Raw genomic sequence first — 27,607 nt, 5'->3', positions numbered from 1 at the left:
TTGGGCAAAACATGCCGGACATATCTCAATTTGTTGTTCAGATTCGTACGAGTGATTAAGTTGATTTCAAGGTGGTCGCCCTTTGGACAAATCGCCCCTCAGAAGCAGTTCCGCAGGACCCATTTCAGATACTGTAGGAGACTGAAAGTACACATGTATGATAGTACATGTCTCTATATGCCATAGGTCTATTTTCATGTCTGAACTTCGAGCAGACAGATCTTCTTTTACAGCTGCTAGGATGGAGTGATGTGTGATATTGGAGCCAGATGAATGCATAGCTAATGTGTTCATTAAAGGTTGTGTAGCCTACTTTTGCATAAATGAGCGAAACGAAACTTGAAACAGTTATAACATGTTTAACGATCAAAAAGTTTCGTTTCTCTTACTTTACGGAGAGTAGTCTACTAAAACCTTTTGATCAACACAGCGCATATTCAGGACCCTGATGGCCGCTCTGAATTCAACTCATATCTAACTACTTAAGCAACGATAGAAGAAACCCCGACTTGTTCAGAAATGAACATGGGCCTGTGATGTGCATTTTGGTACATGTGCATTACTAGTTTCCGTCTCCTATACAAGAACTGTAAGTTGGTGAGCGAAATTCTTATTGAATCCCCATTGTACTGCTCTTTGCTTTCGGCGGACTTGTCCAAGGGGCGGCCATCTTGGAATCAACTCAGTACTCAGTCTCTCATAACGTTACGTACCAAACTGAACAACATCATGAGATAGTATTTCAGTCTCAAGAAGACTATGTGCCTTTATAATTATTTCTGTCCCAAATTTCAACTCAGTCTATAAAAAAATGAATCTGCTATGATAAAAATGGCAGTACCTTTGAACTCACCCTCGTAGCTTGTGAAACATCTCGTGTAGAAGAATGCCGGATTTGTGAACGTATATATATATTCTTGCAGAATACACCCTTAGAGCACGAACGTATTCAATCGGAAAGTAAGAAGTCAAATTTAACCAACTGATCAATTTTCTTATCTATAAATGCCTCCTGAAGGTTTGTATCGTTTAAATGCGCTAAATCTATACTCCAGGGCACAGTGTCTTTACATGTTAGGTCGGACATCGTATCACCGTACACAACTGTAATTAAGTTGTTTAGATTTTGAGTGTGCTTGTTAAGTCAACGTGTACATAGTCATACGGCACATTGAATACAGGGGAAATAGCAATAAAAGACGTCATGGTAAGTTTAACACTCATGAAGCTGCGTTGAAACATTCTTTGTTGAAGCAAAATGTTTTCAAAATGTGATTTTTGTATAGGTAGAATGAAAGTACACGCGAATGTTATCTTTATGTTAATCTTTTGGCCTCGTAGAAGTTTGATATATGCCCCCTTATAATTTGATCTACGCCCCCTTATTATTCTGTTTTGTATGCGTTTGCATTGATATGTGGCCATGGAAGGCACTGTTTGAACACCATCATGTGCGTGAGCTAGTTCCAATTTGACTTCGATTTGTGCAGGTACACAGTTATGTGGATCCTACCGCAAAAATGAGGAGTGGGCGTAAAGATATGGAGGGAAATACACTGAAAGCAGATACGCAGAAAGGACAATAGTTGGTAGAAGAACCCAAGCAATCATAAGCTAACAGAATCAGGAAAGTCCCCGTTCTCTGAAACATTGAACTTCACAGTCACCCCGAGTACAAACTGAATCAGCGTACTCCTTACCGTGAAATTAAATCACCACAAACTTACATGCATTTTTATTGCGTTTCCAGGAATTTTACGATGAATTCTAGGGAATCACTAATTATGATTAATGAGCTTAGAAATTGGAAAATTCCTTGAAAATCATCGGGAAAACCCTATTCATTCTGGATTTAAAATGCCGGAATCTGACGTCACCTACTGTGACCTAACAATTGATTAATTCAATCATCGAGTGAGTAGTCGTCAGACGGTCAGTACAGCGTAAGTTGCAAATGTTGCCCGGGTTATCTTGAAGTCAGACCAGAACTGATTTCAAAATGATTGATAAGTACCATTTCTAGTATGTCAGAACACAATTCTACCATAGGTCTGAGTCCCTTGCGATACTGATGATCTAAACTGCCATGTCATTAATATGAAGACTTGGTTAAGTTGAGATTCGTCCTTTCGCGTTCAATCTAGAGAATTGTAGATATGGCACTGAGTAGCAAACTCAGGTAGAGAGTAAACTGTTTTAGGCTAGCAAAGAAATAGATGTATACAATCTCCCAGTATGTTGGCAGATGCAAAAGATAACTTTCCTCGACACAAAAATACATTCCTTCGAGCCGGATTCGAACCAGCGACCTAAGGATGCCAACTCATGTCCACTACAGTCCTCCGCTCTACCAACTGAGCTATCGAAGGATTGCTGACATTCTTCTAACTGATACAGGCCCATATCAGACAACTTATGAAAATACTGAAAATGTCGAAGTCAAGTGAAGCATCATCAAGTCGAAGCATTGTTCGACCTGCGGTCCAAAAAAAATAGCTATTTTTCAAAAGATCACAAGATGACGATAGACTGGTCTCAACAAGGAAATGCGAAATAAAAATCTATTTACACTGCGCTATAATTGGATCAATCCGCCAATGACATCACCTAATGCTATATAAGGAGCGGCAGTTGGCCATTCCGTGTAGTTCACCGAAATCCTACGCAACGACTAGACGTGGTGGGCAGTCTGTCCCGGGCTCGAAGTGGGGTCTTCTTACAATGGAGTGTGCGTCCACTGGTGCTTCGAGCGGTCTTTGGCAGCGTCTTGAGTCCTAGGAGAGGTTTTCTGGACTACCACGACCGAATTTCGGTCAAGGTTTGGCTAGTTAGTGAGCTGGTTTTGGCTTACAGAGCGGGGGACGTTTTTGTTTTTAGGCCGTAACGAGTTTAGTTGACGGCTGTATTTTTCCCGTTTTTCAGTTTTCTGCTTGTGGCTTCGTTTTTACGAGTTGGGTTTGTTTCCTGGGGTGTTTTGTAGCTTGTTTTAACCTCGGGGTTTTCTCAAGTGTTTTTTTAGCGTGTTTTGACGATTTCTCGTTGCAGCTGTTTTTGTCGACGGGATTTTGGCGGCTTTTTTGCACGTGGGACATTTGCATTTGTATGCGTGGAGAATTTCTTTTGTTCTCTGGTTTTCGTAACAGGGTTACTCGGGTGGTTTACAGTAAATGGTAAGGGAAGGGTACCTGAGTGGAGCTTTCGGCCTTGGCAAATCGGTGTCCTGGCCCTTGGTCGGATTGGGACTTGTTCTTCCCTTTCGATGTAAGTTTCCTTGGGTGGGTAGCGTGTGTTGTGTGTGTTTTGCTTCGGTCATTAAGTGGTGTTGTGTGCCTTTACAGTGATAAGCCAAGCTTCACGGGTACCCACTGCGAGTTTGCAGGACTTCACACAACAGGCGACCCCGGCAGTCAACACTTCAGAGGCAAGCGGTTCCGCAGCGGACATGTTTAGCACGTCAGGCAGGCGTTACACCAAGACAGTCGCCGCCGTTGTTCAAGTGCTGGATGGGCCTCGTCAGAGTCCAACTCAGCACCCAGAAGGATGGGACACGCGGACACTTGGGGCTGCCTACTCGAGAGATGCAGGACCTGCGGCGATGGCGTGAAGTGGCATCGGCCAGGGCAGCTGACCTGCTGCCACCATTTTTGTCTGTAGGAATTTTGGCGGGAGTCCGGCGTACTTGGGTTTTCTTTCTTTGAATCGTTTTTCGGTGATTTGCATTTGTATGACGGAGACGCCGGACATGTTTGTCTGCGTTTTTGTTCTGATTATGCCTGATGCGATACGTTTTGTGTTTTGTTGTCTACAGTTTGGCGTCCTGGAGGCCGGTACTGCCTGTGAAAAGCTGCCTACCAATTGTGGCGGACAAGAACCTTGCAGTGACAGAGAAGCGATGGTGGAACAAGCTCCGCGTTTGTTTGTAATTTATAGGCGAGGGCTTCAGGCTTTTCGGAGCTCGTTTCTTTTGAGACGTGTTGTTTGTTGATTTTCCGGACTTATTGAACATTACGGCCGGACTTTATATTTTTCGATATTTTTCGATAGCGATAACTGTAGTAGTTGTCGATCATGAAATTTAGTCCTTTTCATTTTTTTTTCGTTCCGAGTACCAATGCTTGTCTTTTTCGATGTGTTCAACATCGGAAGGCTCCGACGCCAAGTCGAAACGTTCGACGCCAAGTCGAAACGTTCAACGCCAAGTCGAAATTTTTCGACGCCTTGTCGAAATTTTTCGACGCCTTGTCGAAATTTTTCGACGCCTTATCGAAATTTTTCGACGCCTAATCGATCTGTCACTTTGGTATTTACATTTTATCATTATGTCATTAAATAAATTGACATGTTATTTGACTCCCGAATCGAACCGAAGCCACGCCCCTTACCTAGATATGCAGGGCCTAAGTCACGCCTCCGCTCTGAGCCTTGCAGTTATATATAGCCCTACTCAATCACGCCCCTACTGACCACATTACATACTGCATTCTGACTTGTATTACCATTCAAGTCTACGTAGATCACTTTTGTTAATACATGTATACAAAGCCATATATCTATCTGTGTTGAGCATCACACACATCCTTTTCACCGGATATCATATGTTCTACCTTTCCTCAATTACTTTTCAGCACAGCACTTATCCTTACTAGTACTCATGCATTCCAGGCCAAAGAAATACATGTACTACACTTTTATGAGTTTAGGGTGCATGTTATATGTATATATACTTATATATTCACGTACAACCTTTTTTACCCGCTCGAGGGAAGTCTGACGTTATGTCTGTTAAACTCATTGGAATGTGACCAAATGTGTGACTAAACGCATCTTTAGCACTTAAATGATATGACTCGGTGTGGCATGTTCGTTCTTTTTGAGCAGACTTGTACGTTTTTGCACTTCTGTCTTTGGTTACAAAGTCCTCGACAGTGGCTCTCTTCAACAAATACAACATATGGGTAAGTCCGATTTTCCTTTGCTTTGTTTACGAGTGGTTGTCTCATGGGTGTTGTTTATTTTAGGCTGGCAAGTCACTCCGGAAGATGGGAGACTGCGGTGACAGAAATGACAACCACTTCGGCTGCAGCAGTCGCTACCGAGACGGGAGAAAACATGCTGGAGTAGAGAGGCGGGCGGTGGAGACATTAGGGATGCCGTGGACAACTGTCGAGTAGCAATATGAGGTACGTATTACTGAGAGATTTGTACGTCGTGGTGGTGTTCGTCGACGTCCCCAGTTGAGTGTTATTTGGCACATTTTAGTGCTAACACTAGCAGAGGGGCAGTCGAGCGGTTGCACGCGTGACGTGACAAATGTGTACGTCGTGGTGGTGTTCGTCGACGTCCCCAGTTGAGTGTTATTTGGCACATTTTAGTGCTAACACTAGCAGAGGGGCAGTCGAGCGGTTGCACACGTGACGTGAGAAATTTGTACGTCGTGGTGATGTTCGTCGACGTCCCCAGTTGAGTGTTATTTGGCACATTTTAGTGCTGACACTAGCTGAGGGGCAGTCGAGCGGTGACACACGTGACGTGACAAAAGTGTACGTCGTGGTGGTGTTCGTCGACGTCCCCAGTTGAGTGTTATTTGGCACATTTTAGTGCTGACACTAGCAGAGGGGCAGTCGAGCGGTTGCACACGTGACGTGAGGAATTTGTACGTCGTGGTGATGTTCGTCGACGTCACTAGTTGAGTGTTATTTGGCACATTTTAGTGCTGACACTAGCTGAGGGGCAGTCGAGCGGTGACACACGTGACATGACAGATGGGCGCGTCGTGGGGATGTTCGACGACGTCCCCAGTTCAGTGTTATTTGGCACATTTTAGTGCTGACACTAGCTGAGGGGCAGTCGAGCGGTGACACACGTGACGTGAGAGATTTGTACGTCGTGGTGATGTTCGTCGACGTCCCCAGTTGAGTGTTGTTTGGCACATTTTAGTGCTGACACTAGCTGAAGGGCAGTCGAGCGGTGACACACGTGGCGTGAGAGATTTGTGCGTCGTGGTGATGTTCGTCGACGTCCCCAGTTGAGTGTTATTTGGCACATTTTTAGTGCTGACACTAGCTGAGGGACAGTCGAGCGGTGACACACGTGACGTGACAGATGTGTGCGTCGTGGTGATGTTCGTCGACGTCCTCAGTTGAGTGTTATTTGGCACATTTTAGTGCTGACACTAGCTGGGGGGCAGTCGAGCGGTGACGCACGTGACGTGACAAATGTGTACGTCGTGGTGATGTTCGTCGATGTCCTCAGTTGAGTGTTATTTGGCACATCTTAGTGCTGACACTAGCTGAGGGGCAGTCGACCGGTGATACACATAACGTGACAGATGTGTGCGTCGTGGTGATGTTCGTCGATGTCCTCAGTTGAGTGTTATTTGGCACATTTTAGTGCGGACACTAGCTGAGGGGCAGTCGAGCGGTGACACACGTAACGTGACAGATGTGTACGTCGTGGTGATGTTCGTTGATGTCCCCAGTTGAGTGTTATTTGGCACATTTTAGTGCTGACATTAGCTGAGGGGTAGTAGAGCGGTGATACACGTAGCGTGACAGATGTGTTCGCCGTGGTGATGTTCGTCGATGTCCTCAGTTGAGTGTTATTTGGCACATTTTAGTGCTGGCACTAGCTGAAGGACAGTCGATCGGTGACACACGTGACTTGAGAGGTGTGTACGTCGTGGTGATGTTCGTCGATGCCCTCAGTTGAGTTTTATTTGGCACAGTTGAGTGCTGACAATAACTGAGGGGCAGTCGAGCGGTGACACATGTGACGTGACAATTGGGCACGTCGTGATGTTCGTTGATGTCCTCGGTTGAGTGTTCTTAGGCACAATTAGTGTGGGCATTCGCTGTGGGGTAGTCGAGCGTGACACGCGAGACACGAGCAATTTACACGTCGTAGTGGTGTTCGTCGATGTCTTCAGTTGAGTGCTCTTAGGCGCGATTAACGCGGGCACTTGCTGTGGGGCAGTCGAGTGTGACACGTGACGTGAGAGATGTGTACGTCGTAGTGGTGTTCGTCGATGTCATCAGTTGAGTGTTATTTGGCACATTTTAGTGCTGGCACTAGCTAAGGGACAGTCGATCGGTGATACACGTAGCGTGACAGATGTATACGTCGTGGTGATATTCGTCGATCTCCTCAGTTGAGTGTAGTGTTCTTCGGTACAATTGGCGCGAACGCTCGCTGAGGGGCCTTCGAGTGTGACACCCGTAACATGGGATTTGTGTCGTGGTGGTGTTCTTTGATGTCCTCAGTTGAGTGTTCCTTTGCACAATTAGTGCGGGCACTCGCGGTTGAGCGTGACACATCGCGAGATCGAGAGTTGCAGACACGGTATATCGTGCATGTGGTACGTGTCTATGCCCTCAGGGGAGGGGTATCTAGCGCATTTAGTGCGGGCACTCGCGGAGGGGCAGTCGAGCGATACATAGGTTGAGTGGGAAGGATATAGTAGATCGTGTATATGGTGTCCTCACTGGAGCGTTTTTGGTGCATTTGGTGTGGACACTCGCTGTCGGGCTGTCGAGCGGGACTCACAGGGCGGGGCTCACGGGCCTCACATCGTGCATGTGGTGTTCGTCCATGTCCCAGTGGTATATTTCTGTGGCACATTTAGTGTGGACACTCACGGTCGGGCTATCGGGCGTGACTCACAGGACGAGGCTCACAGGTTTAACATTGTGCATTTGGTGTCAGTGGAATATTCTTATGACACAGTTTTAGTGCGGACGTTCGTTGTAGGGTGGTCGAGCGTGATACACATGGCGGGTGTGAAGGGTATACGTCATGCAGGTGGTGTCAGTTGATGTCCTTAGTGGAGGGTTTCTTTGGGTACAGTTTGTGCGGACACTCGTTGGCGGGCAGAACGAGCGTGATACACATGGTGAGTGTGAAGGGTATACGTCGTTTAGGCGGTGTTCGTCGTTGTCTTCAGTGGAGTGTTCATTTGGCACGTTTTAGTGCGGGCACACTGACGCGTGACACACATGGTGAGTGTGAAGAGATTTACGACGTGCATGTGGTGTCGTCTATATCCTCCGTTGAATGTTATTGGGCACGATCTTAGTACGGATGGCTAATGGCGAGCATGACACACGTGGCGATCGTGAAGGGTTAAGTCGTGCATGTGGGGTTTGTCAATATCCTCGGTAGGGTAGGGTTTTCTTTGGCATGTCTTAGTGCAGGCATTCGTGCATGTGGCACACATCATGCTCGTGAAGGGTGTGTAACGGGCATGCGGTGTGTCGGGCAGGCGAGCGTGACCTACATGGCGAGCGTTAGTAGGTATTCGTTGCCATGGGAATACGTTTATGACTTAGTTGTTGAAAGGTTAAGTGTGTGGCTCGTATGGCGAGCGCCAGACGACTTTGAATTGTGCAGGTGCGGCGCATCAATGTTGTAAGGTGGCTGTTTGCACACGTACACTCGACATGGTAGCACTACCAGCTGGGCGGAGGATCACATGGCAAGTGTTGTAACATTTACGTGCCCCATGTTATGTACGACGATGTTGTCGGTTGAGAGGTATTTTGGTGTTTATTGCACGCTCTCGCTGTCGGATAATAGGGCGGCAATGAGTTTGCGTCGTGCATGTCAGGTTCGGCGACATCGTCAGATGAGTGTCATTGTGGCGCATTTTCGAGTGCGAATGCTGGTAGCACATTTGACAGGCGAGAGTATTTGTCGTGCATGTTGTCGGGTCACTTGGCTGTTATAGTGGCGATTTGTAAGAGAGGCACCAATTGATGGGCGGTCCGGCGGTGACACACTTGGCAAGCAGGAAGTAATTTTGCATCGGGCATGTGACGTTCGTTACTCTCGCCACGAGAGTGTCTGTTCGGCGCGTTTTATGTGTGAATGTCCAGTAATACGCAGTCAGATGCCGTCTTACACATGACTAGCGCTGAAGGTTGATAGGTCACGCTCGTGGTGGATAGAGGCACTCAATGGCGATATCGATGGTCTCGTCATGCATATGAGTAAGACACAAGCCGGGAGTGCTGAAGGGACGGTGCGCATGGACTGAAACTGTGACAGATTGCTCTTAGAAAACAGTCACTGTTATTTCGGTCACGGTAGGTACATTGGGAGACCGTTGGTGGATGGTAACAGTGGCTATGTCCTTGTAGGGCATGGGAGTTTAAACCAAGGAGAAATGCAAGATGGGAGAGAAATCTGTTCCTTAAAAAATGTTAGATAAGGGGATAAGTTGCCGGCAGCGGGTGCGACTACGCCAGATGGGGTCTAGGCCAACGGGTTTAGGCGATCCGGCCCAGTTAAGGCGTGGAAGCGAAGAGCTATTTTAGATATTTTTTCGTCTCAAACGACTGGGCCCATCGATGGTAAAGCCATCTTTTGATTGGGGCTGTAGGTCGGAAGCCGGATAAACGCAAGTTTACTTGACGGTAGAGTAAGGGAAATGGTCTGCTCGAGTTTGAGTATGGGTTGAAATGCACTTCTTAGAGTTTAAGAGAGGCTGGCTTAGGCGTTTGACTCACAGCGAGCTTCAGCGGGGCTTCGAGCAGGACGGCGTTTACCAGACCCGCCCATTCGAGGAAATATCAGGCGTAAGGTAAGCTTTAGTCTGCAGCAGTTTTCAGACCCTGTACTTGTCGGTAAAGAAAGGCTGAGGCGTCGGAAGATGTTCCCTTGCTTTATTGGTTCTTCTTTGATGAACTAGAATGGCATTTTGGTTTGGATTCAGCAGCTCCTAATTTTGGAGACACGCTATCACTCTATGATGAGAGAGGGTCTTGGATTAAGATATTGTCATCATCCACGAGCTAGGCCATTAACTAAAGGAAGACGTGATCCTCTGTTGACGGTGATAGGTTTGGTTTCCACCTAGTCAGTGGAGGGAGATTAAAGGCAGATCCAAATACATATTGGGTATGTGTGTGGCAGGATTCGGCGGGTAGGGGCGATGTACGGCTTCAGTCGGTTGTGATGGACTACTTGTTGGCGCTGGCGACCGGTGTCATGTTGTACAGGATGGGCGCTGGCTCACCGGGTGGTAGGGTGTTAATGACCGTGAACGGTCCAGTCCAAGGTAGACGGAGTTTGTACAGTGCTGAAGGTGGATGGTGAAGCCAGACGTGATCGCCGACTCTGTACTGGTGGTAGTTGACACGGGGGGCTTGATGTTGGTCTTGCGTCTGATGGGACTGGGCGATGGCGTCGCGGACTGACGTGATGGCTGTCGTCAGGTCGGCCAGGTGTGCTGCTGTGGCGGGTAGCTGACAGGCGACGTCCACTGGTAGGCGGGCTTCTCGGCCGTGGACAAGGTAGAATGGAGAGCGTTTGGAGGTGGTGTGGAGGCTGGTGTTGTAGGCCAGGGCGACGTGGGGTAGGATTCTGTCCCAGTCGTTCTCGCGCCCTGCTAAACACTTCGCAAGTATGTCTTTCATCGTCCGGTTAAATCGCTCGACTTGGCCGTCGCCCTGTGGGTGGTAGGGCGATGTGCGCGTTTTACGAATTCCAAGTCGGGTGCAGAGTTTGGAGATGAGGTGGGATTCATACTGTGGCCCTTGGTAGCGTCCGGCAGTTCGGTGTAGTAGCCGAACGCTGCGCCGGTGAGGTAGGGGGGAGGTGGCGCAGCTTCGCTGGGTCGTCCAGTGGTTGGGACTCGGCCCAGGCATCGAATTGCTGGCTCCAGAGCTGGAAGTCGTCGCTCCCGTCGAAGGACGGGGGGAGTCTCGAACGTTGTGCGGCTGCCATGGCGTGGATAAAATATACTCGGAAGTATAGGCCGCTGCCACCAATTGTTATGTGGTAAGAACAAGGCTAAGAGAGGCACAGCCGCACACACGGAGATGGACTTCAGACTGACTCCGGACCGCATGGTCGGAGGTTTATCAATCAGGGACAGTGCCCTAACTCGTCCCAGATGTCAATTGTGTCATCCCCCAATATTTGGTGAATACTACATGTGTGCTCATTTACGTCCCAGTAAGTGATTAGGATGGGCCGATGGGGGATAGACGATGCGTTTGGTTCGAGGTAAGAATGCTGTACATAGAGACGTACAATTAGCCTTACGGCAAGAATACTGTAAGTCAACGTTATGCAGTTTATTTGCGGTATGTCGCTTTTTTTGCCAAGCCTGTGCAAAGAGGGGATATTTTTGCGATTATTGGCTTGGGGTTTTAATATATTTTTCTGTCACCCGTCCGAAAAGGTGCTGATTAGGATGGGATGAGAATGGGATGAGAATGGGATAGGTTTAGGTTGTGGCGGTTTGGATGAGTATGGGGGTTGTAGTTATGAATTGCCTACGGTCATGAAGAAAGGTTGATATAAGTAGGGTTATCAGGATAGAACGTAGCGACGTAGGCACTACCCCATAACTCATTAAGGATGATTCAATGATTGCGCGGGGGAGATAGTGTACTATTTACACTGCGCTATAATTGGATCAATCCGCCAATGACATCACCTAATGCTATATAAGGAGCGGCAGTTGGCCATTCCGTGTAGTTCACCGAAATCATCCGCAACGCCGAGGAGCGTGGTGGAAGGCAGGTCCCGGACAGAGTGAGCAAGGGTTGGACAAAGTAGCGAGGAGTCGGGCTCTTGGTTTTAGCGCCCCCACCCTCCCGCCCTTCCTTTCATTAGTTGATATGTAGGGACTCTCTTTCATCACGCGACTTCGGCACTACCCCATAACTCATTAAGGATGATTCAATGATTGCGCGGTGTAGATAGTGTACTATTTAGACTGACTTGATGCCACGCCCTAAGTATTCTTTTGGAACTGCTAATTTTGATGAACAGTAAGAATCAGTCTATTGACAAATGTATACGTATGGGATCGTGGAACCCTAGTTGTAAAGTTAAAGGAGTCCTAAACTCCGGAAGGGGGTGTTATTTTCCACTAGATTATGTATCAATGAATTACACAAGGTGTGTTTTTTAAAACAATATGATACACACTAAACCCGTGCAGATCTCTGTATTTAACCCCCTTGCCCTACCCATGTACAGTATTCCTTATACGTATACACACTTCCTTCATCGTGAATATTTTTGGCATAAATGAGAAGCGATAGGAACAATAAGGACAGTTGTTAATAAGACGAGTTTTTCTTATCGCCCCTGAAATTCTTTTTGTAACCTTTTGTCAGGCCTTGTTGTATTCAGCCATAGGCTGAGGTTGTTTAATTTGATTAATTAGAAATAGAGGGTCACCTGGGGAATTTAGTAGAATACCGAATGCTTTTTGATGCGCACTGGACTAGTTGGTACTTTATCGTATACTGTAAAAGTAGTCATTTTTACTTCCTAAAATTATCATCTATTGGGAAATAACTGGAGGTTAAGACTCCTTTAAAGTAGTTTAACCCTTTTCTGAGGAAAAGTATGGAAGCTAATAAAATCGACGAGACTATAACGTAATAAAGTTAAGCACTATTCAATCATTTTGCCAACAATATAACGTCATAAGCTAACGACTAATTTTGAAATATTACAGATGAAGACTTTGGGAAGAAAATTCGACATCAACATCAATGAAAATAACATTTATTAGATTTTGAGAAGACATTTTATCACCCACCAATTTACAAACTTTTGGCAACACCTCCACGTGCGAGCCATTTCCTTCTAACACCTTCATCTCCATGCGTGAGACCAGCACCAAGATACCTATCCTTTCAGACACAATTTCCATGGCAACGGCCAAGTTCCCACATCAGTTTCAATGGCAACAGCAAAATAGTTTACACTCCTCCCCCTCCAATACCACTATGCTCTTTTTTTAGCCATGTTTGTATCGGGTGTTAGGTCACATAAAATTGATTACATGGATGACATTACATTTTTTCTAGCCTCTTGCGTCATGCATCCATAAGATCAAGTTCATGTGGCCCCATGTTTCACCCCCAGCAGGACACTTGTGATATAACACACCTTTCAACTTCTCACTTATGAGAACACTCAACATTACAGCATGTACTTGCACAATATAAACCACCAATGTAACACTCTTGTTCTGACTGACTACACAACTTTCTACCAACCACAAATGTACACTATACTACATTAGTACTGTCATAGAAATTTACTGTCTATTGGATAACTTTTTTTCTTCTATGAATCATAAAAAATATGTAATAATAACAATGTAGAAGTAGGGTTTTCAGGAGATCATCACATCATGCATGGAATAATACAATCAAGTTTTGTGACCCAAAATTGGTTGTTTTCTCTGCATAAGCATATCACAATACAACTTCAAGGGCAAAATCACTAACTCCTCATGATTTACTTCACTGGGTTATAAATAAGTTACTTATAATCTTTCAATGAAGCAAAATCTCTGATATATGAACAGAAAATTGTACCAATTCAATTATGATCAATTGATACTGATATTAACTCCTCATTAGTACTGCACATCCTTTTCGATTTTTCTCATTAACAACAAATCACTTTAGGTTAGTAGTACTGGGTCAGTTGGATACTGACACCATACACTAGACATACTTGAACATCACAATACACTGTTAACAGGTTGGTACATGTATTCCTTGCCAACTTCTGGCCTATTGCAGTCCTTAATCCATACTACACACTGTTGGCACATACCCATACATGTCAATATGGAATATCAATCACTACAGTGCATGACTGGGTAACTCTGGCAAATACTTCATTCTACATTGGTCAAATTCTTACATTCAGGACCATATTTGTTTCCCTAGTTATGATAGAATTTAAAAAAAACATTATGTTAGACATTAGCCTTTCTAAGTACATTCATCATTGTATTGCTACTTTTCTACATCGAATAATCCACATATAGATTTTAACACTGAATCAATGCAGTTTGCTACTTTCACCATATACAACTTACATGAACTATATATCCACAGCAGGTCACTGGTGCAGCAACAGTATATAGACAATACAACAAAGTCTTGCAATGCACAGAACACTTAACTATTATATATGAAGCGACTGTTAGGAAATATTCAATCTGCTATCCCAACTCTTACAAACTTTACTATTGTACCAAAGTAAGACTAACCACAATAGAGAGGAAATTTTGAATATAACATATCATCACGTCTTCTATATCATCTTATTTCTCAAGACTTGAAAAACAAATCATATCATATCATAGTACCTTTCCTCCAACCTTCTCTCACTACCCTCTGTTAATAGTTTTCTTGTGAAATATTGTATAGGAGTATAACACCTTACTAATTTGGAATTTTACAGTAATTTTTCTAGGAAAAAATCAATAATGCATAGAAAAATATTCTACATTAGAAAAATTAAATCTTAAAAAAAATAACATCAGATTGTTGATATCATTTGATGAAACGTGTTTTCTTCACCCTTATGTTGGGTTTTTATCAGAGACATTTTATTGCAATATAGGGGACTTTTTGGGCCCAAGCAGTTTCTTCAGGGTCTTTAATTTCCAGCTAACATAAGAATGGCTCAATGGCTATGATTTTCCGAGAATAAATTAACTAGTAAAAAAAAAAGAAAATGCCTCAAAAAAGAAGCTGTAAAGCAATAAGGTATTTTTTGCTAAGTAAGGTCTTAAGCCCACTAGTAAACATGTCCAGACACTGAAAGCAGAGTTCTGCCTGGGTCCATCATTATGTCATTTCACATGATCTTTCTGCTCACGACACAAAAAAATATGGCAATTCCTTCAACTTGACAGAAGAAACTGTTATGATGCAGATGGTATGGAAAAGATCAAAATCAGATCAACATAATCATGAGCTTGCAGCAGAAATGGAGATAAGACTAGAATCTGGATGTAAGTACATTGTAGTTTTCTGTGATGTTCATAACTACACATACTGACTCCTACTCTGAGCCTGAGTCTTCAGCATCCTCCTCTACAGGTAGGTATTGATGTATGTAGCTGTTTGGCCCTCCTTCTGCAAAGTCGCCTACAGAATTTCCGTCCCCGCGAAGAACCCACTTGGTCGTGAGCAGACCCTCCACGCCGACCGGCCCCCGGGAGTGGATCCGAGCCGTACTGATCCCCACCTCGGCGCCCAGGCCGAAACGGTAGCCGTCTGCAAACCGCGAGCTTGCGTTATGGAAGACACAGGCACTGTCCACGCTCTGAAGGAACTTCTCTGCTGTGTCCTCTGAAAGATACGGAAAACACAAACATACTATGAATTCATAAATTCTAGTGGGAATTTGATTCTGCAGAAGAAGGGGGAATGAGGATTTTGCGGTGTTTACAGTTAAAACAATTCTGAAGTGCAGTAGTAATACATAGGAAAGGCATATGTGCAGTGTCATGAAAAGGTGAAGAGATCACCACTCACTCACTCACTATCCGCTTCACCATGAAAATAAAACCACTGCAAGACTTACAGTAAGATATATACATGAAAAAACATGTAACTATTTAGCAAATCAATATAATACACACACAAACTGCACATTGCTACTGCACTGGTGTGTTGACATCCCTAAGGAAACGTAAGTGCATCAGTTGGACATTATATGTACATGTATGTCAACACAGTAAAGAAAGTACTATTTCTATAGCGCCTAGTCATTTACCGTTGTTGGTGACGATGACGTCAGTGTGTGAACTCCCGAAGTGGTGGATGTGCTTGATGGCATCTTCCACACCGTCCACGGCTTCCACGCAGCACTCCAGCCGGCCATACTCCACCTTCATCGACTTGGCCTCCCGCGGTCCGAAGCGAAGTGCCTTGGCCAAGAGTGGACCAGCATTGATTGATACCTGTCAGGCAGAAATCACAGATGTCTCAACTCACTGCACATGCTACAGCCATTGGACAAAAATAACAATATATACTTTCAAAACCATGTTTCAATGGTAGATAATCGCACTATGGTTCACATAACTAGCAAATACAACTCTTAGTAATTTTAAAACTGTTCAAAAAGGTTTCTTTCCAAAATGCATAAAGACGACCCTCCCTGTCCCTACCTTTAGCCATGTTTTTTCGCTTGTTATCCGTTAAAGAGCTTGTTTTGCAAAAGACCAGAGACATAGACTGTGCATAGCCTCAAGACAAAGCAGTTTGTCTGCGACCTGCTAGGGGGCAGTGCTGACCTTTTCTTGCTTGAGTGTGTCCACGATGTGGTCGAACACAGGTGTCTTCAGCAGACTCCGGTGCACCAGGAGTGTCTCCATGGCGTTACAGGCTGCTGGGTAGTCGCACTTTGAGTCCAAAACTATGGAATTGTCATGAGATGATGGTAAGAAGATAAAAACTTGCACATATTGTAAAACTAAAACACTTAAATATCCATTTCTTAAACATTTTTTAATCAAAATTGAGGTATCCGGATGATATCGATCCTGAAAGCAAGTGTGTTTAAGTGGAAGATTCTGACAAATGTACAGTTCAAAACTCCTCACCAATTTTGGCTGCCATCTCCGGATCACAGTCCTTGTCCACGTACACATGGCAGATCCCCTCGCTGTGACCCAGCACAGGGATCCCCTTACTGGCCTGCTGGATCATGCGGACCAGATCGCTGGATCCCCGTGGGATCACCAGGTCGATCAAGTGCTCCAGCTTCAGGAGGTCGTAGATGGCTTCTCTTGAGCTCACCTGCGTGAGGCAACATCAGACTCATGTACACAACTCTTTGGAACAGTCAAATCAGGCCTAGGGAAATAATGCTGTGTTTCCAGTTACCCGACCAACCCAAGTAAAAGCTGCCGACCACTGGCGAGGGACATAAAAGTTTCCAATCTGAGTGGTGAGAACGTCATAGAAGGCCCCCCCCCCAAAAAAAATCTTTAAAATCTACATGCAGTTATAACTTCCTGACTTGCTTTGTCATCAAAAGGAAATACATGTAAATACCTGCATTCCATGCAACAAAGCTGAAAGCTGAAATAATACATGAATGAAAAAAAAGTTTTTGAGAAAAAAAATTCTGTTTTTCTCTGCCCTACACAATGACCACGTTTAATAAAAATACTAGTACATACACAGCTGAAAATTGTCAAAAATATGAATGAAATGGACATCCAAACAACAGTCGCCATCTGTCGTTCCTACCAGCGAGATGGCGTCCTTAGCGTTGTACAGATCCAGGGACTCCTGTACCAGACTGTGCAGGTATTCGTTGGAGTACGTGGCCTCTTTCCCACCCTTCAGAAGCAAGCCGTTACCACTGGCGATGGCGAGGGCTGCCACCTGTAGGAGGGAGGGGGGCAGGTTGTTTTTACATGTTCTACTCGGTCTCTTATTGTAATACATGCACCAGCCACCATCATGTAATCTCTAAGTACATTGCAGTGCTAAAGGGCATATTTAGGTTAAAAACATATCACATAATAAACAGATAACATTAACGCCATACAGATTTCAACATTTAAGAACCATGTTCATATACGACTTTATGACTTTATTTAGAATCCACAATTAGCTTACAATATGCAGCTATTCTTCCTGTGGTCCTTCAACAAATACATATACACATCGATACAACAATACGCAATACTGTTCCACAATACATTAACACAGGATAACTGGATAAAAAGTTAGAAGATAACAGAAGAATATATGGTTCATGCAACAACTGTCCTGTTCCAGAGGTGTGACATGCGGTACAGGAATCTTCTCTTCTCTGCATTCACAACAGTATATATTTCACAAGAGTATATATTTCACAACAGTATATACTTCATTGCATATACAACAGTAAATAGACAAGATTGATACGGAGCATTTAGGTAAATTACCCCTCACAGTCGTCCATATAGGCTAAGTGATTTGTGTATCAAGAAAGGGGTGGTGTGCCCAGAATTGAAGCTAAGGCATCAGAATAAATCAGCAGTATCCTAATTTTCAGAGACTCCAAATTTAAACATAAAATTCCTTGATATTCATTCAAAGCTCAAATAAAAGATGAGACAGCAAATACAGACTGATCTCACATAGGCTCTCAGTTTAGCATTGTGATAAACAAACAAACAAACAAACATCCCACCTGAGGCAGACAGTCAGGCCGCGACTCAAAGATCACCATCAGCACGCCGATCGGCACGGTGATTTGGCGCAGCTCCATCCCATCAGCCACCTGGATACGCTTCAGCACGCGGTCCAGGTTCTGGTGCGAGCTGGCGGCGATCTGACGCAGGCCGTCCGCCAGGTTGGTCAGTTTCCCGGCGCTGAGGGCCAAACGGGACAGCATCGGTCCCGACAGGTTGCCTTGTTGCCTGGCAACATCCATGTCCTTCTGATTGGCTGCGAGGATGGATGACTTGCGTTCCTCCAGCAGGTTGGCCAGGTGAGAGATGATGTTCGATCGCTGCAGAATATGGTTAAAATATTGTGTTAAATCACAACAGCACAAAGTCATGAAACACCAACTATTCTAAAGTTAAACAATTCCAGAGGGAACATCATATTCCATAATGTGAAAACGAGCAGGTACATGTACCTGATCAGCTGTGAGTGAAGACAACACCCTCCCTCCATTCCTCGCATTCTCCGCCTGAGTTTCCACGGTGACGGAGGACACTTTGGCCTCCGTGAAGAATGTTCCCGTCTTGCGACCACTGACAATGTCGATAATGGCCTGACCGGAACCTTGGCGACAGCCGTTAGCGATGACGACAGCAGTGCCTCGTTCTAAAGCCCACTGTGCAGCTCGTACCTACACGTACACAAAACAGGGCAAAACTCACTGAAGCAAACAATCAAATAACCTGCAACCGTGTACAAAACGTAATCATTCATTACACTTGCACTACACACTAATGTGACTAACATTTCCACATCTCACAATCACCTGTTTTTTTTATCAATCACAAAAAAATGTACTTCATGTCTGTTTGGTCCATCATAACACCTGTCCCATATACACCTATTTGACCAATTACATATTTTGTACTCATTTGACCAATAACAGCACATGTATAACTCACAGAAACAATCACAGGACATGTAGCACACATAAATTTGACCAACTACAAGACATGTAACATACATCCATTTGACCAATCATCACATGTACCATACATCCTTTTAACCCATCACAAGGAATGTACCATACATCCATTCAACTAATCCCAGCACCTGTACCAGGACCTACCTTGGACTCCATGCCCCCCATGCCAACTCTGGACTTCTGTCCAAACTTGATGGTGCTCTGTATCCCGGGATAGTACGTGTCGATCAGCTTGGAGGAGTCTTCGCCCGGCGGAGCCGTGTAGATCCCGTCAACATCGGACAGAAGACACAGCAGATCAGCCTGGACTTCCGCAGCAAGCCGCGCCGCCAGGGAATCGTTATCCTTCACGCTGATGACCTGGACACACGGGGAAGAAACACTGCTTTAGACTTCTCTTTTCTATAGAACATTTAACAGAAGTTGACAGGAATATGACCATATTACTACTCAGTCCTTTGTGTGCAACATAACATCCATGATGAAAGAAAAAATTTACTACTTCTAGTTCACATGTTAGGTGCTGTGGACCTGGAGTAGAGGCAGAACTGAATGATATTTCTAACACACATTCTAAGTCAATACTACACATGTGAGGAGAGGGCAAGATGGCTACAGAAGGACAGACGCAAAAATGAGATGAGCACAAATGAACAAGACTTGTTCATCCAAAACAGCAGCAAGGAAAAACAACTGAAAGTGTGACATCAGCAACTTCACAGCCAACCAAAACACTCAACTAAAAATAGATGTACTTTCTATGGGGGTTTGGTATCGCCATGCTGCACATTGATAACGTTAAATGAGTAACATCAAAATAAAGATTATACTAAGCCTAAGTTGTACAGTATATATCAAAATGGGAAATTAATGAAGACTAAAAAGTAGAAGGCTTTAGTTTGATAAATCAATAAGCGCAGCCATCATCAATTTATATTAGGGGGAACTGAGGCAAAACAATGAGTGAAATGTTTTTGCCCTCAGTCAAAACTGTCTTCATTGGAGCAATGCACTCTGGGAAAAGTGTTGGCTCCGTAGGAATCGATCGTCAAACATCACTGAGGCTGGTTAGTGTGACGACGTCAGCTCGGATGGATGGATGGAGGACAGCATGATATGTCAAGCTATACATATGGTAAGATTACTTATTTTATGGGCATGGCAACTCTATCTCAAGGAATGTTAAAATAGGGCAACACTAATTCAAACAAAAATAGATGAGGAAAAAAATAATAAGCACTAGATTCAATTCAAGTACTTCTGAAATCACTAAAAGTGGCATTCCTTTTGTTGGTCCTTGAAGCACCAACAAAATAAACGTCACTTTTAGATATGACCTTCAGAGGTTTGGAAGAGACGGTGAACAGTCTTGGTCAGCAACCCTTCCAACCCATCCAAACAGGACATTAAAAACAAACACACAAAGTAAAGACTATTCGATGTATAGAATAGGGGTCTTTTTCTATCCTTGATTTCAAATTAGTGCATAATGCTATCCATACGTACTAGTATAAGAGTACTTTATTCTTGGTACCTCATCATTTTCATGCCTGAATTTACTTACTCCCCCCCACCCGAATGGAATAGCCTCAGCCCACAGGTTTTCCTGTAAGCCAGGGAAATCTACTACAGGAAAGACATTTCGTACCCCAAGAAGGTCTTTGTCAGGTTCAGGAGGAGGGGCAACGGCGTCGTTGGCGTTCAGGATGGGAACGATATTCATCCGCAGTAGCTCGCTGATCGTGCTCTGCAAATTGCGCCGGTTGTCATCGTTGTAGAAATCTGGCTTGGTCACCAGCACCTACAGTAGGAGGATAACAGACTGTTTGTTGAGCTGATGTTGTTGTTTACAGAATGGATGCCCACTGTATGATAAGCCATGTCTTAGCCTGTGCTTGCCATCAAATCGTTAAGACAGACAATGACTGAAGGAACACAACTGTACTCTTGTTAAAAAGTTGAAATAATCAGGTAAGAACATAAATTATCATTTGAAGAAGAACAAAGAAGTTTTCATTTCTGAACTCCACTATCAATATTTTCCTGATTTACTCTTCAACAAAAACTTATTAGAATTCATTAGAAAGAAAGACGACATCCTTCATACAAAGTACGGAATGAAACGTACAATGTTAATGAATCAAATTAAAGAAATAGAGATGTAAAACCAGCATGAAGAAGCAGAGAAAAAAAGGAAAGAGAAAGAATTTGAACGATTAGATTCTAGTGTGACTATTGTAAATAATTCAAGTCTGGCAAAACCACAGTGCTACTTACTAAGTTTTGCATAAAAACATACATGGCTGACAGAGATAAGATGACAAACCTCCCAGGTTAAAGTTAGGCCTGATCAACCCATCAACTCTCACCTGCGCCGTGTTAATCCCACGTAAGCCAAACAGTAAATCATACAGGGCCATGAGGCCCCCCTGTCCCGCCGCGGCACACGCTTCCTTAACCATCTCGTCCTTTTCCCAGTTCTACGGAACGAGAAATGATTGGTTACGTCATGAACGAACAATCACTGCGGTAATGTAACCTCACCTGGGCACAGGTGATGCCGTACTGAGAGAACATGGAATCGTACAACGCCATAAGGCCGCTCTGCCCGGCCGCTGCACAAGCACGCGGTTCCAGAAACTACACAGAACACAGAACAGATGGAACAAACAGCATTAATGTACGGGGGAGGGGGGCAGCAAAGGGGCATATTTACAGCAGGATTTTAACATGTTAACACCCACTGGTCATTTTGCACAACGATTTGCATGCTTTTATTCTGCAGTTTAAAGGGAAGCTGCTAGGGGGGTTATTCTGTCCAAGATTGGTTACGAATAATGTTTTTTCTAAATTTCAGTGTCCAGATCTGGCTGTGGCCAGAGATTCTGTAACAGAGGACACTCAAGCTGAATCTGGATCTCAGGCTAATCTGGATCCAAAATCATCTCTAGATCAGAATTGAATGTTACTAGTACTAGGCCTCAACTAAACCACAAAAGAATAATGAAAATATATCATAGATGCAATACCATATGGAGAACAACTTTTCTGTTTTTTTTGCTGTTAATGTAGAGTTTTTGCAATTACATACAGTAAGTTGTATAACTTGAGCACACAAACAATTTGGTAGATTTATCATCTTAATATGACATTTGCAACAAGAAAACAAAATATTAAGCTCTTTGAATGAGGTACATTTTGTTAAGTACAATGCACATGTAACAAGTCATATTGAGTAACAGCAAGGTTCAGTCCAACAAATAATTTGTTCATGAAAGTATTGTTACTATTATAGTAATATCTTTATCTCAGACATTAGGGTTAATTTTTCACCTTCATCGTGTTCCCGTTCCTTGCGCGTGCATCTCGCATGCTCTGCCTCATGCTCTGAGACATGGCAATCTCGTGACGTAACCGCTGTTTTCCGAACGCCACGGCGCCGCTGGTGACAATCAGCATCTCATGACCCTCAGCGTGAAGCTCCGATACCTGGAGAAGACAACACATTTTTCGTCAGATTCTTCACACAAAACATCAGTACATACATGTATATACATACACACTGCACACTGTAAATATGTTGTGCTTTTATAAGTAGTGTGTTCCATGCTACAACATATATCATACTCTTAGCACCTTCCTTCTCTTTCATTTATTCATTCATTTAATGAATCTTTAGGGTGGTCCCTTCAGTTAACAGTGTATGAGAGAGCGTCAGCGCCACACCTCTGCATATTAAATAACCCAACACACTTATCAAGAAGTGACCCGGTGTGCTTGGATAAATTTTGCACTACTAGCTACCAAAAATTAATCATGCTTTGTCCTCAGTCTGAGGTTCAACTGCATTACCTTTTAGTTTATGGGATTATGCATTTCAAAAATTGTGAAAGTACATACTGCATCTAGTCTTTGTCCTTGATAGCTAAACAGGTATGTGTTGAAGGCATCTTATCTGACAGTACAGATGTGAAATTGAAGAATTGGTTGCAGAATTGGAACAGCATGGCATAACCACAGCCTCTGACATTCCAATTTCACTCAGAAATTGCTTCCTTGTTGCATTTTATTCAATGGACTGTTGTGACATGTTTGACACAGGGCTATGACGTCATGCAGGCCTCTTATCTGTTTAGAGGCACAATCAACACAGAAGCATGAAAGGTTCCTAAACATGATTATGTTAGCTACCCTGGTGCTTGGATGGAATAATAAGCAGTATACGTAGGGGAAGGGGGCGGTGGGGTCTTGGCATTGGTGAAACCTGGTGAATAGTGTGTAGGGGGATGGGGGTGGTGCTCAGCCCCATTTATCAATGTTAGTGTTCATATCAGTTTGCTATGTGACACAGACTGAGATTATTTTTTTTATCAGCCAGATTAATCTTATCACTTGAATTGATTATTGGAATTATTTAGATTATTAAAACAATACCGGTATCTAAGAGGTTCAACATGACAGGAACTGTTCTAGAGTAGTCAAAGTTTGTACTTCAAAATACACCTAACCAAGGAGGTTAAATAGTGTATACTACATATAACCTCCTTGACCTAACTCAGTTTGCAGTCACAGTGCTGGAAGAGGAGGGTATGGTTTTGCTGGAATCAGTGGAATGGAAATTTTCACCAGGTGGGAAACAATAGAAAGGGTTAGGCAAGTCCTTGGGCTAGGTTAGGACAAAGAAGACAATAGAAACTAAGAGTTCCACGACCTCATACATTTGCCAAATGATTTTAACCATTGTGACTGACGTATTAGGAGTGTTTCTCATCAATTATAAATCAGACCAGTTGATTGTCTTAAAATATGACATGTCCAAAGTATGAGCTTAACAAAGTATGAGCTTAAGAAGGTTATGCTAATATTGATCATCAATTATGCAAATGAGGCCCATATTAGCATAATTTGATTCAACGATGTTCACATTCACATAACTTCCCGATGCCACAAAAAAACGTATTCAATGCATGAAATTTCCGTCATTTACCAGTATGGAATTATAGTAGTTTCTCATTTTAGTATGCAAATTAGGCCCACATTTGCATATTTTCTACGTTCAACATTCATCTCTTCCTCAGTTACAATTTGAATAGTCATATCATGGCACAAAGCAGTTTTTTAAAGTTGCCTCATTTATTATGCAAATTAGCATCTATGCTAATTTGCATGATTATTGTCCAATCATTCTAAGCATCACACAAGCTATCTACATACCAAAAATCATGACCATCCATCAAGGCCATCTTGAGTTATAGTATTTTCTCATTAATGAAAAATGGAGATATAGTTTTGGGTGTGACTGTGTGTGTGTGTGTGTTTGTTTGTCTGTTTGTGTTTCCGCACTACTGTAGTCAGCATAACTAAAGAACCTCTTGATGGATATTACGATATTTGGTATGTGGGCAGGTGTTGTGAAGCCGAAGTTCAAGGTCAATTTTGGGCCCCCTGGTATGTGACCTTGGTACTGCAGCAGAACTTTAATTTTTGTATCTTTTGACCTGGACGTGCTGTGGTCTTGATTTTTGGGTGGCAAATAGCTTGTGATGTAATAAAGAACTGGTGTAGGTTTGGGCCCCCTAGCAGCTTCCTCTGGAACTGCAGGGGCGTTTTTGTGAAAATCTTCTAAGGAGAATAACTGAACAAAGGAACAATGGATTTCCATGATATTTAGTATGCAGGTGGCTTTGATGGAGATATAAACAATGAAGTGCAAATTATGCTAATTGGGACTTACTTTGCATTGCTAATGAGGAAAATCTATATTTGCAGTGTTTTCCATTATCAGACTCAAATACATATAACGTATGTAGTTTATGGAAAGTGGATCATCAACAGATACCAATTATGCAAATGAATTCCTAATTTGCATAATTAATGCAAAACACCATATCTCATCTAATTGGAAAATTATAGGACTGTCAATATGATACTTAGTATGCAGGTAGCTTAGACAGTGATATACATAATGTAGTGCAAATTATGCTAATTGTGACTTAATTTGCATAGCTAATGAGGAAAATCTATATTTGCAGTGTTTTTCATTATCAGACTCAAATACATGTATCATGTAGTTTAAGGTTCCGGGTCGGAGTTCAATTGTGACTGGGGGTTGGGTCATGACCCGGTAATCTGCCGGAATTGCGTTGTCGTCACCCTGATTTCTGCCCGAGATTGCTTGGTGATGGTTTTAGCTGTGCATGAATATTTTGAATTTTCTGAAAAGCCCGTGAGTTGTAGTATTTTTGGGCGCGGTGCAGTTGGTTCGCTATCGAAGCCTTTTTTGTATTAGTCCGCGGCAACGGTTTTTTCATTTTTCAGAGACACCATTTACTAAGCTTTCTCAGCATATATGCCGTGACCCCAGGAAAACTGCATTTTTCCGAGCAGGGTCGATAAAAAAAGTGTAAAAAAATAATTTTCGGGTGCCAAATTTACATTTTACTATGGTTTCTACCCAAAATAAAGGGACAACGGACAATACCGATAAATACATCGGAAAACAGCAGAAACCCGCTTTTTGACCATGTGATAACATTTTCCGTCCTAATTTTCTCGGCGGAATTGTAGCCCGTCGACCTGAGGGTGTCGACCTACATACAAAATCGCAAAAAAACTCCGGTCCGAGACCTTATGGAAGGTGGAGCATCAACAGATACCAATTATGCAAATAAATTCCTAATTTGCATAGTTAATGCAAAAACACCATAATTCATCTAATTGGAAAATTATAGGACTGTCAATATTGCAACATGTGTAAGTTAGATAAAGGTGTTTATGACCAAGCATATATTATGCAAAAGTATTTTTGCATGAATAGAATTGTTCATGGAGATATGAGATCGTGGAACTCTTGTTGTGTACAGTTATTGTGTACAGTTATTATGAGTGGATTGCGATGAAAATGTAATAAGTACCCACCGTCTTATCGTCCTGTCGGACAAAAATAAACTAAAAAGGTCTGAAGAACTTCCCCATGCAGACCCCAACAGTGACTATCCAATATGGCGGCCGGATTCCATTCTATCTTGGAAACGAGCAGAGTAACTTATAAAAACTGGCAAATACTTAGAGTTTGCTGCTTGTTTTGCATTCATAATTGCATATCTAACGTATCCAGAACGTCAAATAATGTCTGTATACACTGCATTTTAGACTCGGATGAGGTCGGGTGAGGTCGGATGAGGTCGGGTGAGGTGTTTAGGCATACCGTCTGTCAGTCATTAAAAGAAATTGCTAGGTTTCTTCAAGTTCAAGGAGATTGAAATCTATCAAATATGTTTCTTCCTGCTATTTCTTTGACAAATATCATTTATATAAGTAAAAAAATAAGATCTTGTAGTAGGATCCTAGACATTTCTTCCAGAAATGTGCTAATTTTGAATCTCAATCTGAACACGAGTTCCACCCTTCAGCGTAACACACTAGACATTATAGAAAAAGGGTTGACTCAAAGCCACATACTAGTATCTGCTTACAGATTAGTAGCAACGGTGAGAATCTTCACAGAACTGGAGAAAAATGATAATCAGCTGATTCCATTGCAGCCAATATGGTTACCCAGCAACAAATCATTAGACAGGTTCTTGAGCGGTGGATTGACTCACCTGTTCCACGATGGATGCGAGCCTTCCAAGCGCCAACCCACATTCGTCATCACGAGTTATCACCGCACTCCCCAACTTCACCACGATTCTCTTGGCGTGCTTCAGCTCCGAGCGATGCGGGATCGCTTTGCCGTTGAGTCTGGAGTAGGGCGCATGCGCATACGCTCCCTTAAGATCGTTCAAATCCCGTGCGCTGACATATCGCCATCGTGGTACTGTGGAAACGCCGCCTGACACTCGTTGCGTAACGTTCGTTCTGCTCGTGATGGGACGGGATAGTGTAGAGTTGGATCTAACGTAGGATGAGTTTACCAGCTTGCCTTGCTTGAGGACAGACTTGACACACTGGAGTTGGTACAAACTTCTGGCAGCCATGTTGATTGACCACTATTGCATCACCTCTTTACTTCCAGACTCCTCTAATCAGGTCCAGACTGACGGACTTTGGGGCTGTTTGTTTTTGCAGCCTTTCTGTTGTCTGTAGAAAGCTTACCGTTGTATCCCTGGATGGAATAAAGCAAACTTGTGAGCGTACACACAGCAATCATACTATAGTGAACGGTGTTGTCTCAAAGCGTACTAGTATAATCCGTATATAAACTAAGTATAAACGTCTAGATCTCCCTCCCCCACCTCCAAATTAAAGTGGAAAGTTTCTCACGCTACACCGACAGCTTCTAAGAAACGTCATGATTCCGGTATTTGGTCATACTGGGACATTATCCTTTTCACAAGACATGGTCACTTATGGAGACGTTTCGTGCACACAAAATTATATATGCGCCAAAATTATAATTTACGTGTGGCACATAACTTTCACTCTCAGATAAAGAGCAGACCGATTCACCTACCCACCTGAAGACAGCTCCGAGCACTACCCGGCACGTGTGACGGGACTTCGGACGGTCAAATATTTACCTGCCGGGCGAAAGGGATGAACAATAGATGGTAAATTTCCGCTCGAGCCGGTGAAATTCCACATGCAACACGCGCCACGTTGCTAATCGGGTTCAGAGGTTAGAAGGGGGACTGAGACCGTACATGGATGACACTTAGCGATTCACTTCTAAGCT

At 43.5% G+C, this 27,607-nt stretch overlaps 1 protein-coding gene and 1 non-coding gene across 6 annotated transcripts; both read right to left on the bottom strand.

Moving 5' to 3' along the window:
• Positions 1 to 2,281: 2,281 nt before the first annotated feature.
• On the bottom strand, positions 2,282 to 2,369 carry Trnay-gua (transfer RNA tyrosine (anticodon GUA)). The gene is given in 2 exon segments: positions 2,282 to 2,317; positions 2,333 to 2,369. It is a non-coding gene; the product is annotated as a tRNA-Tyr (tRNA).
• Positions 2,370 to 12,509: 10,140 nt separating this feature from the next.
• LOC136430687 (delta-1-pyrroline-5-carboxylate synthase-like) lies at positions 12,510 to 27,550 on the bottom strand. Of its 5 annotated transcripts, none has more exons than XM_066421489.1 (13): positions 27,382 to 27,550; positions 26,535 to 27,037; positions 22,264 to 22,419; positions 21,300 to 21,410; positions 20,579 to 20,731; positions 19,075 to 19,290; positions 18,421 to 18,636; positions 17,968 to 18,288; positions 17,034 to 17,171; positions 16,382 to 16,577; positions 16,073 to 16,194; positions 15,550 to 15,736; positions 12,510 to 15,122 (listed from the first exon to the last, which is right to left on the bottom strand). In XM_066421489.1, exons 2-13 carry the CDS (start codon positions 26,907 to 26,909, stop codon positions 14,833 to 14,835), a joined length of 2,481 nt encoding a protein of 826 aa, XP_066277586.1. In that variant the 5' UTR covers positions 26,910 to 27,037; positions 27,382 to 27,550; the 3' UTR covers positions 12,510 to 14,832. The 5 variants fall into 5 exon arrangements, with proteins under 5 accessions (XP_066277586.1, XP_066277585.1, XP_066277588.1 ...); XM_066421488.1 differs by having other exon boundaries at positions 27,386 to 27,550; XM_066421491.1 differs by lacking the exon at positions 21,300 to 21,410 and adding an exon at positions 21,475 to 21,570 and having other exon boundaries at positions 27,390 to 27,550.
• Positions 27,551 to 27,607: the final 57 nt, after the last annotated feature.

Source organism: Branchiostoma lanceolatum, chromosome 3 (genome assembly GCF_035083965.1).
Source record: "Branchiostoma lanceolatum isolate klBraLanc5 chromosome 3, klBraLanc5.hap2, whole genome shotgun sequence".
NCBI classification, from domain to species: domain Eukaryota; kingdom Metazoa; phylum Chordata; class Leptocardii; order Amphioxiformes; family Branchiostomatidae; genus Branchiostoma; species Branchiostoma lanceolatum.
Note: the sequence above shows the minus strand (reverse complement) of the source record. Positions and strands in the feature narration are given on the sequence as shown.

Excerpts from the sequence above, each read along its gene's own strand:
- LOC136430687 (XM_066421489.1), bottom strand. The coding sequence starts at position 26,909 with ATGGCTGCCAGAAGTTTGTACCAACTCCAGTGTGTCAAGTCTGTCCTC. Across the intron at positions 21,411-22,263 it reads GGAACGGGAACACGATGAAG|AACTGGGAAAAGGACGAGAT; the intron begins GTGAAAAATTAA and ends CTCGTTCCGTAG. Across the intron at positions 18,289-18,420 it reads CTTCACTCACAGCTGATCAG|CGATCGAACATCATCTCTCA; the intron begins GTACATGTACCT and ends CATATTCTGCAG.